General features: G+C 55.3%; 1 protein-coding gene across 3 annotated transcripts; it reads right to left on the bottom strand.

The window, feature by feature from the left end:
- Nucleotides 1–1137: 1137 nt before the first annotated feature.
- On the bottom strand, nt 1138–13885 carry MYDGF (myeloid derived growth factor). 3 transcript variants are annotated; one of them, XR_006788407.3, is made up of 7 exons: nt 13018–13821; nt 11896–11946; nt 9583–9658; nt 6268–6329; nt 4742–4823; nt 2940–3012; nt 1138–1617 (listed from the first exon to the last, which is right to left on the bottom strand). XR_006788407.3 is itself a non-coding variant. In XM_045863295.3 (6 exons), the coding sequence occupies exons 1-6, from the start codon at nt 13189–13191 to the stop codon at nt 1538–1540; spliced, it is 522 nt and encodes a 173-aa protein (XP_045719251.2). In that variant the 5' UTR covers nt 13192–13212; the 3' UTR covers nt 1138–1537. The 3 variants fall into 3 exon arrangements, 2 of the variants coding, with proteins under 2 accessions (XP_045719251.2, XP_064429032.1); XM_045863295.3 differs by lacking the exon at nt 9583–9658 and having other exon boundaries at nt 13018–13212; XM_064572962.1 differs by lacking the exons at nt 1138–1617; nt 2940–3012; nt 4742–4823; nt 6268–6329 and adding an exon at nt 8106–8779 and having other exon boundaries at nt 13018–13885.
- Nucleotides 13886–16186: the final 2301 nt, after the last annotated feature.

Raw genomic sequence — 16186 nt, 5'->3', positions numbered from 1 at the left:
GCTGGGGTCAGGCCCACGTGACCCGCGGTGGCCCCAGGTGCCAGGTCACTCCTGCATTTCCAGCTGCCTTGTTTCTGCAGGGGACCCTGGGCGGCCATCCGTCTCCAGGCTGCTGTGGCGACCCACTTGGTTTTTCCGTCCACCGAACCCAAAGCCGGAGCACCAAAGGCTCCCGGCCTTCCCTGGGGTCCCCGTGCTCACCAGAGCTCAAAGCCCATCTGTTCTTGAGTAGGGTGAACCCCCTGTGGATGCATGTGCCCTTGAGAACTCTCACGAGCAGTGTGGAATGTGTGTGCTGGACAGCGAGGGATGGCGGGGTCCTTCCCCGCGAGTATCTCCGGGGCCACGGGGGGCCCTGCAACTGCTGTGTGCTCTGAGAACAGCTGTTCTTCACGCTCCCACGCTGGTCTATACACACCGCGTGTGTGGACAGGGGGAGAGTCCCACTCCACTTCCTACAGGTGTGTGATCTGGGGCAGGAACCCACCTGCTTCTTCTCTGGCAAGTGGGGTCACCACCGTGCCCACGTCCTCGGGGTGACACGAGGGAGGCCAGGCGAGTGAAAGGGGAGGAGTCCTCCATCAATCCCACACGGTGATTCTGATAAGCAAGGATTCTGATGCACAGCCCAGTTTCTTTTCCCCTCCTTTGCTCACGAGAGAGCCCGGTCGGAGGGCAGGCTGAAGGGCAAGCTGGGGTCAGACTCCCAGGTCCCACTGCTGGGAGACCAAGACCTTCTGAGTGGCTAGGGCATTTGGGGGTTTTGTTTGCCTATGGGTGTTTGTGGTTGCTGTTGTTTTAAGTCACCACATGCAATCCGGCCTCAAAAAGAGAAGTGAAGCCAAGCAGCCAAGTGCAGAAGAGGTCTGCCCTGAGCACTCCCCCACCGCGGGGGGTGACCTGCAGGGTGTGGCCGGCCCTGCCCCACGAGCTCAGGGATCCAGGTTCATGGCCAACCCCCTTGGGACCTGGCCCTTCTGCGCCTGCAGAGGACTCATGCCTGGAGATTCCAGGTGCCTGTGGTGACAGGTCGCTGGACTCCAGCAGGGTGGGCGGGTGCGGGCAGCCAGACCCTGCTGCCGCCCCCCAGCCCTGAGTGCCCAGACAGGCCAGCACCAGCGCCAGTTGCCAAAGTGGTTGCTTTTCAACCGTCTTATTTATTTAAATATGAAAAGAACATTTCATTTCTTCCCAGTTAGTCTGGAAGAAGGTCCCCTGGGAAAACTGTAAGAAAACAGTTGGCTCGGGCTCAGGGCAGCAGGATCACTCTCCCTGGGAGTGATCCGGAGCCCGGCCTGATCCACAGGGAGACACGCCCTGGCTTCAGAAAAGCCATGATTCCCCCGGGAGCCCCCCTTCGTGTGCCCCAGTGCCTCTTTTGGTAAGAAAGACGGGCAGCGGGTCTCAGACCCCTGCTCCATGTTCAGAGGACATCAGCCAACAGTCCCCCCTAGAAAACCAGTAATGCACCAGCAGTCCCAGGGCCCAGCTCCTTCAGCGGAGATGAGGAAAAGCCGCCCCCCGATGGGGCTCCTGGTCACAGCTCACTGCGGGAGGCCTTGGCCACAATCACCAGCTTGGACAGCTCGGCCTTGAACACCCCGGGCCTGTGGGACACTGCGAGAGAAGAAGCACATGGTCGGGCCCTCGCCACTCCAGAGTGCTGGGTCCTGGGCGGGGCAGGGGAGCAGTCCCCGAAGTGGACTCGACAGGGAAAGACCCCCAGCCCTGAAAGTCTTATGGGTAAGGGACCAAAGAAAGGAGAGGTTGGTGGGCCAGTCCTGAGGGCAGGAGGAGGCCTCAGGAACATTCAGGGTGGGAAGAGCAGTGGTCATTTCTGCCACGGTGAGGATGGATGGGAGGCAGGGGGCGGGCTGCGTCACCTCCTGCTTGCGCTGGCAAACTTGTCTGAGGCCCAATGGCGGCTTTCGGGCAGGACCTGGGATCGCGGCCTTCACCTGATATTCCCCAGAGGCTCAGCCCTGCCCGTCTCTGTGTGCCCTGAGGTCAAGGTTCTGTTGGCCGCCCCATCTCCTGTCCTGGACCTCTACTCGCAACAGCCCCCACACCCTCGAGGACCTGCAGGTGAGGCAGGGCTCCTTCCAGACCCAAGGCCCCTCCTCCTGAAAGCCCCGCTCACTGCACCCCCCACCCCTTTCCCATGCCTGGTGATGCCCACAACCACAAGGATCCTTCACCTCACCTCTTGTGTCCCTCAGGACCTTCAGGACTCCCTGCAACATGGCTCCATTCCTGTGTCCATCATCATCATCATTCGCCCCCCACCTTGCTCTCACGCACAGAGCCCCAACTCTGGAGCTTCCCACCCCTCTTTCTGCTCACATCTGCCCTGCAGGGCTGAACATGGCTCAGGACACCAGGCCCTGCCCCCCCCAGACCTTTAGGGGTTAGTAACCCCGCTGCCCAAGCATTGAAGCTGTTCCTAGTCACAGAACCCAGGACAGCCAAGCTATGTGGAAGTCACAGCCCCCCGCTTCTAGGGAGCAATCCCACTGAACGTCCCCAAGAGCCTCAGTAGATTTTCATGCCCTCAGGTCCCTAGTAGGGCTTGCTTGGCCTGTGCCATGAGCTAAGGGTGGTTTTTACATTTTAGATAGCTTTCGCCAAAATCAAAAAGAAGATGACATTTTGTGATATGTAATTCACATTTCTGTGTTCATAAAATCAAGTTTTATTAGGACACAGCCATGCCCGTTCAGTGCCCTGTGGCTCACGGCCTTTGCTCGCCCAGGCTGAGTCATCTTGGCAGAGGCCGTCTGCCCCACAAAGCCAAAAATATTTACGAGGGGCCCTTTACAGAAACAGCTGGCAGACACGGGGCCATAACCTGTCCCTCTGATGGGGGTGCTGTCCCCCTCTCTCCCCACCTTCTGTGCCTGAGAACCTGGGGTCCATCTCCACAAGCCATCCTTACATACCTGCTGTTTTGGTCACTTCAAATTCGTCGCTTTTCAGGGGGATGTCGCTTTCTCTTTCAAACGCAGCTTTCGACTGAAAGAGAACAAGTGGAAACATCCCTAATCAGGAAAGCACGCGATTCAGCCTGCTCTTCCTGCTCCCAAGAGCCCAGCTTGGGCTAAAGCCACACACTTTGACTAAAGGGGCACGTGCGGGCGCTGCTCTTCTAAGCACTAAGAGAATCCAGCAGAAGCAGTGGTTAATCCACTTAGGAGACTGTCAACTGGCTTAAAATTTCATGCCTTTGCTGCCAATCCCCAAGGAAGGTATTTTCCCCTTCGGTGAACGTACGGAAATGACAGAAGCAGGGCAGTCTCTTGAATGCAATTTTTTTTTTTTTTTTAAGATTTTATTTATTTATTTGAGACAGAGAGAATGAGAGAGAGAGAGAGCACATGAGAGGGGGGAGGGTCAGAGGGAGAAGCAGGCTCCCCGCTGAGCAGGGAGCCCGATGCGGGACTCGATCCCGGGACTCCAGGATCATGACCTGAGCCGAAGGCAGTCGCTCAACCAACTGAGTCACCCAGGTGCCCCTTGAATGCAATTTTTAAAAATGAGAATTGTCTCTCTTTCAAATCGGCTAAATATGAGTTTTCTAGTAAGACAGGCACACAGAGAGCAGCGGGACCAGCGGTGTGGCGGCAGAGGTGGGATGGCTGGGAGTGGCCACGCTCCGCAAGCCCGCAGTCAGGCGCTCGCTGCGGGAAGGTACTTTGCAGATGTGATAAAAGTCGGCCAGGGCGCCTGGGTGGCTCAGTCGTTGGGCGTCTGCCTTCGGCTCAGGTCATGATCCCGGGGTCCTGGGATCGAGTCCCACATCGGGCTCCTTGCTCGGCGGGAAGCCTGCTTCTCCCTCTCCCACTCCCCCTGCTTGTGTTCCTGCTCTCGCTATCTCTCTGTCAAATAAAGAAATAAAAATCTTTAAAAAAAAAAAAAAGTCGGCCAGGAGCTGATTTTAAGGAGATCATCCTCAGTGACCCTGGGTGGGCCTGACTCCATCAGCGGGAAGGCCCCTGGGAGCAGAGCCAGTTCCTGGCACTAAATCTCTTAATGCCCGTCCCTGCTGGTTCTGCTGCTTGGACTGATACGGTGGTTTTCAAACCGTGTGTGACCCGAACGCAGAAGCGGGGTGGGGGGCAGGGCTCTGCAGCGCGGCTGGCCCCTGCTGCGGGCTGTGGGGGTCAGTGGCGTGGCAGAAGGCGCTGCCTGGGCCATGAACCACAGGTCACGGAAGCCACCGGACACGGGGCCTGCCCCACACCAGTGAGCACACTGCCTGCACCTCTGGGTCCATGCCTGCACTCGCTGTCCCCGCTAGTGTCCTGGGCCCCTCCCCTCTGGCTTCCTGTGGGCCTTGCCAGCAGGGCGCACCGGCAGGAGATGGCAGGTGATAAGAGAGGGAGGCCGGGTGTCCATTTCCTCCTCCGCCCGCTGGGTCTCTAGGGGTCAGCAGGGTCCCACTCTGAGCCCAGTGCCACCTCCCTGGCACCTCCTGGTCCAGAGTCTGCGTGGCGCCCCATGTCCTCCCATGTTACAAAATCACCCTCTAAGGACTTGTGTCTGTCTCCTCACTTCAACCGCCTCCCCACCCCTGCTGGCGGAAGGGGACGATGTGGGGGAGCCCGGACTCTGCCCCCCACTCCCTCTGGGCCCCAGTGTCACTGCGCTTCCCTGGGGAGCCCTTCCAACCCCAGCAGCCCCTAGCAGAGCGCCACACCCTCCCTCCCACCTGTCTGGGAGGTGCAGCCCATGCCGTACTCACGTAGGCCATGCCGTACTCGATCTCGGCACCCCGCACCTCTGCCTTGAACTGCGTGAAGTATAGGTAGGACTTGCCCTGGGGCCTGCAAAGGAAGGGCAGGCAAGGGAGTCAGCCCTGGCCTCCTCAACATCGTTTATTCTTTCCTCTGTACTAGAACATTCTTTTGGCTCATTTACTGACAAGTCTGTTTCTCCTTCTGGGTGCAAGCTGTTCTAGGACAGGGACTGAACACTTTTTCATGAAGTGCCAAAGACATTCCAGGTATTGTACCAGGAACCAGGGAAAGGCAACATCCCAGGGGCTGAGAAGTACAGGAATTAAGTAGGCAGAGGAGGGAGAGAGCAGAGGGCAGAGGTCCCGTGGAGAGTGCAAATGGGGGCATTTAAAGACCACCAGGTCAGCATGACCAGAGCGGAGGGGAGCTGAGAGAGGGCTGGTGGCAGCAAGGGGTGACAGTGTGTGCAGGGTGAAGAGCCCTGTGTGGCTGCGTGCGGAGAGCAGACAGTGATGGGGGCGGGGGTGGAGAGGCAGCAGGGGGGCCAGGAGAGTCCTGCTGGGGGCAAGTCAGGAGGGAGGCGGGGGGAGGTCCAGGGAGCCTCCTGGACTCTCTAAGCCCCAGCGGCTGCGCCGGGCCTGGTCAGTCAATGTGTGAAACTGGGAGAACAGCCCGTTCAGGCAGGACCTCTTGCTAAACGGGTGGCCCCGCAGTCAGGGCGGCTCTGGGGCTGAGCGTGGCCACAGGCCTCTGTGGCCTGGCGCTGTGCCCACCTAGGGTGCTGGTGCTCACGTGCCCAGTCATCAGGGCGGCCCCTGGGGCCCCTCTGCCTGCTGCCGACAGGGGCCGGTCCACAGAGCGGGTCAGAATGTCCCCCAACACTGCCTAGTAAGCACCTGCTGTTTACAGAGCATCAGGCAGAAGCCTGGGGGGTGCTGCCTGCAAGTAGGATGAGAACACGGGTGTCCTTTGATTCAACGTCGCTGCCACGGCCCTCCAAGTGCTCCGTCCCCCTCTGCCGATCCCCTGCGAGGGTGGGACCACGGCTTGCACTTCTGTGCATCCCCCGAGGTGCCTGCACCATGCCAGACCCACGACCAACGCTGGAAGAATCAGATCCAGGCCGCAGAGCCCAGGGGAGCAGGGCTAGGATGTGATACTCTCCAGCGCCCTCCCCCACTGAGTTGAGCAGCCCCTTCCCTCCATCCCTTCTTAGGCCCACCGCTCACTCATGCCGCACTGCAGGGTGGGGAGACAGAGGGGGATGATGCGGGGGAGCCCAGACCCTCCCCCCCACCCCTTCTGGGCCCCAGTGTCAATGCGCTTCCCTGGGGAGCCCTCCCAACCCCAGCAGCCCCCAGCACAGCGCCACACCCTCCCTCCCACCTGCACGTGGGTGACCATCACCCCCAGCCCATGCTCCTCAGAGGTGCCGGTCCCTGCTGCCTGGAGGCCCTGCGGGCACACCCCCCCCAGCAGCCTCAGCGCATTCCTGCAGGGGAGATCCCCCCCACCGGGACCCTGGGCTCACCTCCAGATGGTGCAGGTGAAGTGCTGGTGGTCTTCGCTGGTTCCCAGGCTCATCTGCCACTTCTGGGGAGAGAGGGGAAGATACAGGTCAGCCCAGGACTGCAACTGGATGCCCTTCAGTTCTGCAAAGGGAGTGAACCTTCCCAGGGCCTCCAGGCTGGAGCCTGGCTCGGGGGCAGGGAGACTCCTCTGGGCGAGACCACGGTGGTGGGCATGTGTCCTCATACGTCCATCCCCACCCTCAGTGCAGCACTAAGACTGAGCCAGACTGTCAGCTATGGGCTTGGAGTGGCCGTGATGCGGCCGTGTGGGCTCGGTGACGGTCACAAGCGTCCCGCTCTCGGTGGCGACCGTCAATGATGGGGGGAAGCCGTGGGGGTGGTGTATCAAAATCTGTGCCTTGTGCTCACTTCTGCTGTGAACCTAAAACGGCTCTAAAAAATAAAGCCTATCAAGAAAAAGAAACACTAAAATAAAAGGAGACCATATATTCATGCTTGTTGGCATGTACGTTTTGCTAGTAAGATGCGAGTTTACAGTTCCCTCCCCCGAGTAATAATATCCTCCCAGTACTGGTACTCCTGGTTGAACACCAAAGCTGCTTCACGAACAAAAACAAGGCCATTTTTAGGTTAATCACGACGGGAGTAAGCGGATGCCCAGATGCCGTCTGCCTGCAGCAAGAACGTGGGGACCAGTGACCAGCTCGTCAAAGGGACGGCTGCGGGCCACACCTGCGGACTTGGCAGACTCTTCTCCCTATCTAAAAACACCTGTCCGTAGCTCCAAGGCCTGTGAGCACCTGGAAACGTTTTATGCTACGAAATATATCTGAGAGGTTTCCCACAGCTCTGAAAAGGCTCTTGAAGATGAGGCAAATGTTTAAACACTGTTTAAGACATTATGAATGCAGGGACGCCTGGGTGGCTCAGTCGGTTGGGCTCGGGTCATGGTCCCAGGGTCCTGGGATCGAGTCCCACATCGGGCTCCTTGCTCAGCGGGGAGCCTGCTTCTCCCTCTGCCTGCCGCTCCCCCTGCTTGTGCTCTCTCTCACACAAATGAATAAAATCTTTTTAAAAAAATCATGAATGCAAACAAACTTAAAACCGAGAGTTTCTTAGTAAGAGGATCAACATCCCTCTGAGTGGCCTTCTGGTTATGTGAGCTTGACCGTGGTCTCGTGGCTGCAGGGCGCGATGGGCAGATGGTAAGCCTCAGGTCTGGGCAGGAGACATTCATGTGTGTGTGTGTTCTGGGGACAGCCTGAACACCTGGGGAACTCGGCACAGGAGTGGCCAGGTGTGACAAATGACACATAACTGGTAGCCGCGATTAGTTTTTGATAAGATATAAATCACAGATGGAGAAATGTGCCCATTTTGGTGACAGTTCTTGGAGCTCTGACAAATGCTTCTAGCTCCGTGTCCACCATCCAATCAAGATACAGACCAGATCTATGTCCCTGGATCCCCCAGCCCCTTCCCTCTGCAGTTAACCCCTTCCTGCAAATTCCTGGTAACTGCTGACCCCATCTCCGAGTTGGGCCTTTGTAAAACTGTCACCGGAGTGGAATCAGGCAGAATGCAGTCTTGTGTGGTTTCACTTAGCGTGGGGCACTGGAGAGTCATCCACGCTGCCGCCCATGTCCACGGTTCATTTATCCAACAGCCTGACTGAGAAGTATCTACATACTACACCCTCACATGGTGTACGATTCTGTGTTTTCTAGCATATGCAAAGGTCTGCAACCATCACCATGATCTAGTTCCAGAACATTCCATCACCCCATAAAGAAGCCCCATCCCTTCCCCTCTCCCCAGCCCCCATTTCTGCGAGCCCCCTTCCCGCCCACGGATGAGCCTGTTCTGTGCGTGTCACACACGTGGACTCACACCCTGTGTGGCCTTCTGTGTCTGGTTCCCTCCCTGAGCGTCGTGGGCTCGGGGTCCGTCCCCGGGGCCGTGCGCGTGGGCGCCTGGCTCCTGTTTGCGGCTGAGGGACGCTCCCGAGTGGGGGACACATTATGTGTATCCGTTCACCCACTGATGGGCACCAAGTTGTTTCTACTTGTTGGCCACTGTGAATCCCGCTGCTGTGAAGGGTCACGTACACATTTCTGTGTGGGTGACTTTTCATTCCTAGTGGGATGACACCTCGCAGTGAAGTGCAGGGTTATATGGTGAGCGTACATTTAACTTTGTAAGGAATGGCTGGTTTGCATCCGCACCGAGCACGGCCTCCCGGCGAGCACTGAGAGATTATGAATCACCCTGTGCCTACTGTCCCCAGCCAGCACTGGCTTCTTAGGTGACCCTCTGCAGAAACAAACCATTATCGAAGGAGCAAGTGCATCAGAGGCTCCGGCTCCGAGCTGTGTGCGCCCGCCACCACGGGTCCTCCTGGGCGCCGACCAGGAACTGGGCTTTCTTCTGACGACACCCCTGCAGGGATGCCCCCGGGGCCTCTCAGACTTCCGTTCCAGCTGCTCCAGGGGGCATCACTGCGATGTCTCCCTGCACGTCACCAGGCGGAAGCCACAGAACATCAAACCATCCCTGCACATTTGCTGAGAATCTGGCCTGCTACTCGCTTGTGAGGTGGCCACAGGACAGCCACCAAAGAGCCCACGGGCTGGGGGTGCCCCATCTGGCTCACGCAGCACCACCCGCCCCAGCGCCCGGCTCCCCGTGGTCTCGTCACTGCGCTAGACGGCTGCTGCTGGGACAACGCCGTGCCACCACATGTCTGCTCTGCTTAAAGGTGATTTCTTCAAGATGAACCCCCTCTTCCAAAACAAACGAATTTAGCCTATTCCAAGACAAGGCTCCAGCCTGCGGTCGCCCCAGCCAGTGTGCATGAACTTGGCTCTCCCTTACCCGACGCAGCAGCAGGCTGTCCACCTCTAAGAGTTTAAGTTTAGTCGGGGGTGGGGGGAGAACAGGGCACATGTGCTCTCTTCCAAGCTGCTGGTGACACTGGGTCAGGAGCACAGAGCAGTGGTTAGGGGTCTGTGCCCTGTGCACCTCAGTCACTTCCCAGCTGGGCAAGCCCGGGCCTCCATGTCCTCGAGTGTGAAATGGGGTAACACCAGAGCAGTTTGGCCTCCTGGGGTTGTGGAGAGGAAGAAATGAGATGTGTGTGTGGCTCAGCACAGCGTGGGGCACCCGATAACCACCACAGGAGAGGTGCTACTTCGGTTCATTGTCCCGTAAATCAACTGTCTACACACATCCAAAAGGCTGCCACGTGGAAGATGGTGCATTGGGACTGGCTCTGGGTGCCTGGGGGTAGGCTGGACTCATGGGCTTTGGCTCACCATTACGAGGAACGTTCCACCACTTGGCTTCATCCCATAGTGGAAGGACTAGCTGGAGAAGCAGCGAGGCCTGGAGCTGTGGCAAGAAGGGGTGGACAATGGCAGGACGCCTGCTGTCCTGGTGGCGGGGGTTACCGTTTGTTTGCTACATTTTGTTAAAATACTGTCACTGGGAATCATTTACTTGCAAAGACGACATATCTAGAATAACAAAAATCACTCTTGCCCAGTGGTTTCCAACGAGGGATAATTCCGTCCTTCAGGGAACACTGGTCAATGTCTGGAGATGTTTTTGGAAGTCACGACTGGGGACTGGGGTGCTCCTGGCACTGAGTGGGTGGGGCCAGGAAGGCTGCTCAAGGCCCCAGTGCCTGGGACGGCTCCCTCAGAGAACAACCTGGCCCCGAATCCCGGACGTTAGAGGTGCCAAGGGTGGAGAGAGATCTGCTCTTGCCCATTTCAACGTGCCGTCCCAAGTGGGAGGAGAGAGGGGCTGAGAACCGGCTTGCTGGGAGTGTCAGGCACATGAGAGGCTCCCAAGCAGCCTCCCCCTCTACGACTCTACGCTGCTGGTTGACACAGTACTACACACTATTCTGGAGCAAGAGCAGTATTTCCTAAAGACTGGTTGTCGGGGAGGAAAGCACAATTAGGGATAAAAAGATCTTCGGTCAGGTCAATGAAGATGAGGGGGTTTGCTTCTCCCTCTGCCCCTCCCCCTGCTCATGCTCTCTCTCTAATAAATGGATAAAATCTCAAAAAAAAAAAAAAAAGAAAAAAAGACAGTTTTTACTGATTTTTATAGTGATGATGGATTCTTCCTTTTCATTTTTCTTTTATTCTTTCTAACCATGTTGAGCAGAAAATCTGTGCATCTTCCCGAAAACTTGCAGCTCTCCCTCCCAATAATACCAAGCAGTGGTATGCAGAAAGCACTCCATGCCAGTCCTTTATTCTCAGAGCACTCTGTAATGGTGCATCACTGCTAGTCTGCTGCTGTGGGCATTGCTGCCTGCAGCCGCCATAACCAACCACCCCAAACTTGCGACCTTACAACCACTACCACTTCTTCTCTGCCGGTTCTTGAGGCCAAAAGTCGAAATCAAGGTGTCCCCGGGCTGGGCTCCCTCCGAAGGCTGTGGGGCAGCAACCTTACTGCCTCTTCTGGTTTCCAGTGGCTCCAGATGCCCCTTGGCTTGTGGCCACACCCCTCCATCTTTGGCTCCATCTTCACATGGCCTTTTCCTCTGTGTGTCTTCTCCTCTTCCATCAAATCTCTCCTGAGTGTCTCTTCTAAGACGAGCTGTCACTGGATTTAGGGCCCACCTGGATAACCCAGGATGATCTCTTCATTGCAAAATCCTGAACTTACATCTGCAAATATTTTCTTCTAAATAAGGTTACATTCACAGGTTCCAGGAATTAGAATGTGAACATATCTTTGGAGGGGGGGCATTCAAGTCACCACCCTGCATGATAAATGACCACAAATTTAGCAGCTTAACTGCACTGTCCACTGATAAGCTCTCAGTCCCCGAGGCAGAAACTGGCCATGGCAGGCCCTCTGCTCAGAATCTCACAGACTGGACTCAAGGTGTCAGCAGACTGTACCTGTCTGAGGTTCAGAGTCCTCTTCCATTCAGTTCTTGTGGTGGTAAAACAGAAGTGTTGCCACAAGCCAGGAGCTGCCCTCAGCTCTGAGAAGCCACCTGCGCTCCTTGCCCTGTGCCCCCCTCACAGCCAGCAATGGTGAGTCACATTCTTCTTATGCTTCAGATCTCTTATTTCCTCTCTGCACTAGCTACTGGAGAAAACAGCCACCAAGAAATGGGGACCTCAGTCCTACACGGCAAGGAACTGAATTCTACTGACAACTTGAATGAGCCTGTAGATAAGAGCCCTGCCAGTTGACAACTTGATTTGGGCTTTATGAAATACCCACCTGAGCTGCGCTTCTGACCTCCAGAATTGTGAGATAATAAATGGGTGTTGTTTTAAGCTGCTACGTTTGTCATGATTTGTCATGCAGCACAGAAGGCAAATAAAATACTCCTAAGAGAGGCTCACAGGTGCGGCACGTCCTTATCTCACGAGCCTCTTTCCATCCAGACGTTTGCTCACTCTGTGGAATTATAGGGGGGGAATCTACCATCACTAGTTACCTTGAGCATTATCTTTTATTGGTGAGACAAGAACAGTTCAATAAGTTTAAGTTAATTAAGGTACGACCCAACTCCATTGCTCCCTGGAGAGCATCTCTCCATGACAGTGGATACTGCCATACAAAACTATGTGGAACTTTGAACAACTCACCTCGTTGGTCCCTCCTTGAGAAGCGTAGGTGAATGCACAAGTGTATTTGTCCTGGAGAATGGAAGGTGGAAAAAAGCTTGTTAGGAGGTGATCCTTATTGCTTATGGTGGAGGGTCTCAGGATGTCCTCTGAGATCCAAAATCAAGAAGATCCAGCTTTTGAGCATCTGCACTAAGGGGAAGGAAGCAGAGCAAGATTCCTGACTGATGTCCCTGGAGGCCAGCCTCACAAGGTCTCCCAGTGTCTACCGACCTAGAACTCCCCTACCTGCCCCCCTGCTAATGAGCTCCTGAGTCAGGACAAACAACTCAGGTGGCTTCTGGGTGTGAAGAACAGGAAGGGGGAAGGGGGAGGTCCCACGCCCTCCAAGCACCCACCCATCTAGGCACATGGACTTTGGAAGCAGGACATGAACACCAGAAGACCCATCTCCGCTCTGCTGTGGGCCTTAGACAAGTGAAAGCTTTTTCTGAGCCTGTTTTCCTCATCTGTGAAATGGTCCTAGCAAATCAAGCATTTGGCACACTATCTGGCTATAAGGAAGTACTCAATAAATGGCAGCTATCAACATCCGTACAGACACGGAAATCAAAGATGGGAGGGGAAGGACTTCTCCAACAAGCTGGGGACAGGCCTGGGCTGGACCCCGGCTTGCTGACCTCCAGGTGAAGAGGGCCTTGCCTCACACCTCAATGAAAGAGAGGGAAGGCCTCGTGCAATGGAGAAAAAGAGCAAAGTCTGTCCACCTCCTCGCTCGTCAGAGCTGCAGCGGAGTTGACCTTCTACGGGGCCTGGAGGCGAAATACCCCTTAGCCTCCTCTCTCCCCACCTCTGGGGCGGCTCAGCCCTCCGATGGCCGGGGACTCGCCTGGTCTGGGAGTGAGGGCTGCGTGGGCACGCTGGGCATGTGAGAGGAAACAGGGACTGAGGCTGGCGACCCGACCCTCCAAGTCCCCCGACCCCAGGACGCCGAGCTCCCGTAAGTTCAGTCGCACCTCAGTGGTGACCGCACCCCCCCGAGTCCCTTCCTCAGTCCCCGCCCCCGACCGTCCGCGCCCCCTTCTCAGGATCCGCCCCCAACGGCGCCACCGCTCCAGCCCCCGGGGCGGCGGCGATACGTACCCCCGGGCCCACGTTCTGGGAAAAGGAGTGCACGACGCCGCCAGGTCGCACGTCAAACGCCACAGTCGTGGGCTCGGACACCGCCTCCGCCGGCCTCAACGCCACGGCCGCCAGCAGCAACACAGCCCACAGGCTCGCACCTCCGCCGTTCCGCCTTTCGCTGGGCGCCGCCATCTTGGGATCGGGTCCGCAGGGCTGGGGCGGCGACGGGACGCGGCGAGGGACACGTGGGGCGTCCGCTAGAGGCCACGTCGGCGGCGGCGCGGCCACGTGACCTGACGCGCCCCGCCCCCTCCCGCCTGGGGCCGCCATGTTGGGGCGGGGCTTGGACTTACGGGGTGAGTCCCTGCGGTGAGTGGTCCTGGAGTCCGTCCGTGCTGCAATTCCTAACCCTGTGACTAACCCTACGGCTCTTCCAGTTAGTAAGTGTAGTAAATTCCGCCTGGAATGAGGGAAATGGACGATAACCATTGGGCAAATACCTCAGTTGTTGCAGCCAAGATCCCTGGATGGATCTGAAAATTAATAAGGGGAACCCTCGTTTTTAGAATGGAGTGGAGAGGCCGGCAGGTAAAGCTCTGCGCCCTATGACTTCCGGTAATTGCAGACCCAATAGGAAGTCCAGCACCTTGCAGTCCATAGTATGTTAGCCACTACTTCCCGGCCCTAGCAGGAGGAAGGAAGTTTTCCCCTGCCCTGGCAACAGCCCAGCCAATGAGAGATAGCCACAGCCCAGCCAATGAACGATAATTACAGCCAGCTAATGAAAGACAGCCAGAGCCCAGCCAATGAAAGACAGCTACAGCCCAGTCAGTGAGGCAAAGCTACAGCCCAGCCATTAAGGCACAGCCACAGCCCAGCCAATGAGAGACAGCCACCACCCAGCCAATGAGAGATAGCCACAGCCCAGCCAATGGGACACAGCTACAGCTCAGCGAATGAGAGAGCCACAGTCCAGCCAATGAGAGACAGCCACAGTCCAGCCAATGAGAGACAGCCACAGCCCAGCCAATGAGAGACAGCCACAGCCCAGCCAATGAGAGGCCTCCACAGCCAAGCCAATGAGAAGCCGCCACACCTGGAACTGAGACAGTGGACTTTTGTTTATAACCGTCCGTTGCAACTTGCTCTTTCTTCTCTAAGAGTAGTTCTCTCCCTTGTTCTGCAGATTTGCCTCTGGTTGTTGCGGTAGCTTGCTTGTCCTGGGTTGCAGTTCTCTGCTACTCCTGAATAGACCTATTTTTACTGGTAAAATAACTGGCAGTTTTATTTTTTAAGGTTAACAGATCTAAAAATTGGCCGGGGGACGCGGGAGAGTATGATGAACAACAGGATATTTCCCTAGTCTCAAAGTATTTTCCCCCAAGATACTTACTAGTTATAAAGGGAAAAATAGTACTTTTAGAGTGAAGACACCCTCTTTAGCCCAATGATCAAAGTTAATGTCACCAATGTGACGTCAACAACCGGGAAGGACATTTTCAGTGGCGCCTCTCGACTTCCTGCCCCAAGTGCATGACTTCAATCTAATTATTATAAGCAAATATCCTACAAAATCCCAAGCTGAGGGACGTCCCACCAGATAACAGGGCAGTCCTCTTCACAGACATCGTGAAAGACAAAGGCTGAGGCACCATCCGTCACAGGAGGAGGAGGCCAAGGCAACAAAACACAATGTGGGATCCTGGATGGGCTCCTTGTCCTAGTTCAGCCTGTTGTAACAAGAATACCGCAGACCCCGCAGCTTATAAACAAACACACGTTTATTTCTCACAGTTCTGGAGGCTGGAAGTTCAAGATCAAGGTGAGGCACATTTGGTGTCTGATGAGGCCCGCCTCCTGGGCCACAGGCGGCCCTATGCTCATATTCCCACTGTCCTCGCAGGGTGGAAGGGGCAGGAAGCCCTCTGGGGCCTCTCTCCTAAGGCATTCATCCGGTTCATGGGAGGTCCACCCTCATGACCTAATACCCTCCCAAAGGCCCCGCCTCCCCATACTTCCCATCACCGTGGGCGTTAGCTTTCAACATCCGAATTTTGGAAGGACATGTTCAGTCAGTAACAATCCTGGACGAGAAAAAAATGACCTCTACCTATTAGATAACAGGACTGTATTGGTGCTCATTTCCTGGCTTCATTATCCCGATTCAACCATGGTTACATGGTGATGTGAACATTAGGGGAAGCTGGGTGAAGGGTCTCCAGGAACTCTGTACTATTTCTGCAGCTTTTCTGTCAGCCTAAAATTATTTAAAAATAAACTAAAAAGAAAATAATCCCTACCTCAGGGCGTAGTCAGGAAAGTTAACTGAGGAAATGCAGGTGACATTTCTACAAATAAGAATTCTTAACACAAGCTTTCCCCCCACCCCACCCCCTTTTTTGGGTCACAAATTGCTTAAATTTTCAAGAAAACACCAATGGCGAGGTCTGGAGTGTCCAGAATTAAGCTTGTTTTCCTAGTCCCTCCTGACTTGAAAGAACAGAATCCAAAAAGAAAATGGAATAGGTAACCCTTAAGCTGGACTCTATCAAAAAACCTGTCAGGGCCTCAAATCACTCTAACCTCCTCAGATACAGAGGATGAAGGTCAATTTCAGGGAGGTCAGGAGGATCCTCCAGCAGGCTGACAGCTCCACAGATAACCCTAACTCCAAAATTGATGCCCCTCTAGTATGGGCAGCCTGTCTTAAATTGGGATATCTGCTCACATTAAGAAATTTCTTTCTCCTTGCAACTGCCTGCTCTGGGCCCATTAGAAATTGGCTCCATAAACTGGATGATCACAGTCTTATTCCGTGTTTCACACAGCATGGTCCTGTTGATGTCTTTCCCATTACCTCACCTGCTGCGTTTGACCTTCAGTCCATCACTCTGAAGGATTCAATTAGTGGCCAAGTGCTGTTGCTAACGGGATATTTCAATTGTGAGCTGTTTGAGTCTCCCACTGAAGACAGGGAGGTTTGTGTGTGCTTGTTTTCTTTTCAGAAAGACTGAGCCCAAATCTCTCTTGTTTTTCCTTCTTGCTTAAAAAAAATCATTTTTAAGAGAGATTAAAAGTAAAAACAAAACAAAACCCTCATTCCAAAGATCTTGCTTTTTAATCATGACATGAAATCTAGCAGTCCTTAAGGAAACCATTTGGTGACACAAATATCAATGGACAACTC

Source organism: Mirounga angustirostris, unplaced genomic scaffold (assembly GCF_029215605.1).
Source record: "Mirounga angustirostris isolate CCGP_5_RB_7025 unplaced genomic scaffold, mMirAng1.0.hap1 SCAF_1, whole genome shotgun sequence".
Lineage (NCBI taxonomy): Eukaryota > Metazoa > Chordata > Mammalia > Carnivora > Phocidae > Mirounga > Mirounga angustirostris.
Note: the sequence above shows the minus strand (reverse complement) of the source record. Positions and strands in the feature narration are given on the sequence as shown.